The following is a 2,117-nucleotide window of genomic DNA, read 5'->3' as shown; positions in this document are numbered from 1 at the left end:
TTTCCTTTCCGTGCATTTATTTCCTGTAGCATTTTGGCGCAAACTGTAAACTTCAGCCCCTCGCTGCAGCAGGGGGAGGCGGGAGAGGGGAAGTCGCCTCGCCAGGCGCCTGCTGCCTCAGCGGGTCGGCCGTGCCCCCGTCCCGCTGCCTCCTGTGGGACCCCCGGCCTGCGGCTCCGCACCTGCGGGGCCCCGGCTCCCCTCCCGCCACCCCCTCGCACCAGCTCGCTGCACCCATGTAGGGTCATTGGCACCACAGGAGCTGCCAGGCATGGGATGCGGGGAGGGATGCACCCCAGGGGTCCGCGTGCCACCACTCGGGCTTCGCCGTGACTCTGTGTTCCCACAGGGAGCGGCAGGAGCAGCTGATGGGATACCGCAAGCGGGGGCCCAAGCCAAAGCCGCTGGTCGTGCAGGTAAATGCGTGGTGGAACCCAGCCCCACACCTCCCGGGCAGCCTGTTTGCAACGTGGCCCCATCCCCAGGGAGCAGCTTTCAGCGGGTTTCATCATGCTGAGGAGCTGTGTGCGCAGCCCAGGCGCTTCGCAATGCCCCGGGGACCCCCAGGCCCCAGCACTGAGCTCATGGGGCGGTCCCAGCCCCCCTTTCCCTCCGGGCTGCAGGGCAGACCTGCTGCGCCCGCAGCCGGGCGGCATTAGCAGGCTGCTCGCAAGCTCGGCAGCAGCAGTCCTGCTTGGCCCCTGTTCCCAGACAGCTGATTGAAGGGTGCTTTTCTTCTTTTCATTGCTTCATTAATCTGGAGCAATGCACAGCCTGTAAGTTGGAGTGGGCTGGGGCCGCCTGCTCGAGAACACGGCGCCCCATAATGCAGTGTCCCGTAACGAGAGCTGCTGGAGGGGCGGGGGTTTTGCCGGAGCCTTCGGCACCTGCCGGAGCACCGGCGCCTCCTTCTCTGGCCCCGGCTGACCGCGGCCCCTGGCTTTGTGTTGCAGCTTCCCTCCTTCGCCCGCCGCTCAAACATCCTCACAGGGCTGCAGGACCCTGCCGTGGACAACAGGCCAAAGCTGGATCTCGGCTCCTCCGGCAAGAGCCAGCAGCACCAGTATGAACTCAACAGCAAGAAGCATCACCAGTACCAGCCCAACGGCAAGGAGAGCGGCATGAAGCACCAGTCCCACAGCAAAGGGAAGTATTACTACCAGCTGAACAGTAAGAAGCACCACCACTACCAGCCGGACCCCAAGATGTACGAGCCCCATTACCAACCCAGCAGCAAGGAGCCGCAGAGCCAGGCCTGCTTGGACAGTAACAAGAGCCCCCTGGTCGCCCACCCGGACAAGTGGGCTCATGGCCCAGCCAAAAATCTGCTGGGCCCAGTCAAGAACCTTGCTGCAGAGAGCAAGAATGGGGCCGAGAAGAACCTGTCCAGTGGTACCGGGCCTCCCCCCAGGGACAGGGTGACCAGCAACGGCCTCGGGGGCAAGATGAAGATTGTCAAGAACAAAAACAAGAACGGGCGCATTGTGATCGTCATGAGCAAGTACATGGAGAACGGTATGCAGGCAGTGAAGATCAAGTCCGGGGAGCCACCCCGGAAGCGGGCTGCAGAGGAGAGGACTCCTAAGAAGGGTGGGGAGGAGAAGCTGGAGGCTTGGAGGAAGCCAGGGGAGGAGAGGGTGGTGGGCAGCAACGCCCTGAGCAAAGCAGAGGGCGAGGGCCGGCAGCCCCCTGTGGAGCTCGAGGAAAGTTCCCGAAAGACTCCCCTGGCCAAGGAGCTGTCCCTTCCTCCAGCGGAGCAGCCCCTGCAGCTCACCACCAAGCCGGACCTTGTGCCCTGGTCCCTGAGTCCCGTCTGCGAGCACAGCCCTTCCTCCATGGGACTGAACCTCTCCAGCCCCAGCTCGCGGAAGCGCTGCATGTCAGAGCCACACGCAGAGCGGGAGCCGGGCAAGAAGCGCCTGACCTCCCGGAGCATCAGTGCCCCCACCTGCCTCAGCCCCCCGGCCCCGGAGCGGTCGGAGCCACCCACCCCCACCCAGCCGGAGGTCATCCTGCTGGATTCGGACCTGGATGAGCCCATAGACTTGCGCTGCGTGAAACCACGGGCGGAGGGCGAGCTGGCCTTGGCGCAGGTGAAGCCGGAGGTGCCTCCAGCG

General features: G+C 64.7%; 1 protein-coding gene across 1 annotated transcript in view; it reads left to right on the top strand.

The window, feature by feature from the left end:
• CBX4 (chromobox 4) overlaps positions 1-2,117 on the top strand; it is a 13,651-nt gene that overhangs the window by 9,737 nt on the left and 1,797 nt on the right. Inside the window, exons 2-3 of the mRNA XM_009276820.1 lie at positions 350-416; positions 954-2,114. Coding sequence (XP_009275095.1) covers positions 350-416; positions 954-2,114 — 1,228 coding nt within the window. The remainder of the gene's footprint in view (positions 1-349; positions 417-953; positions 2,115-2,117) is intronic.

The sequence above is a fragment of the Aptenodytes forsteri genome, unplaced genomic scaffold, assembly GCF_000699145.1.
Source record: "Aptenodytes forsteri isolate BGI_AS27 unplaced genomic scaffold, ASM69914v1 Scaffold34, whole genome shotgun sequence".
Taxonomy (NCBI): domain Eukaryota; kingdom Metazoa; phylum Chordata; class Aves; order Sphenisciformes; family Spheniscidae; genus Aptenodytes; species Aptenodytes forsteri.
Note: the sequence above shows the minus strand (reverse complement) of the source record. Positions and strands in the feature narration are given on the sequence as shown.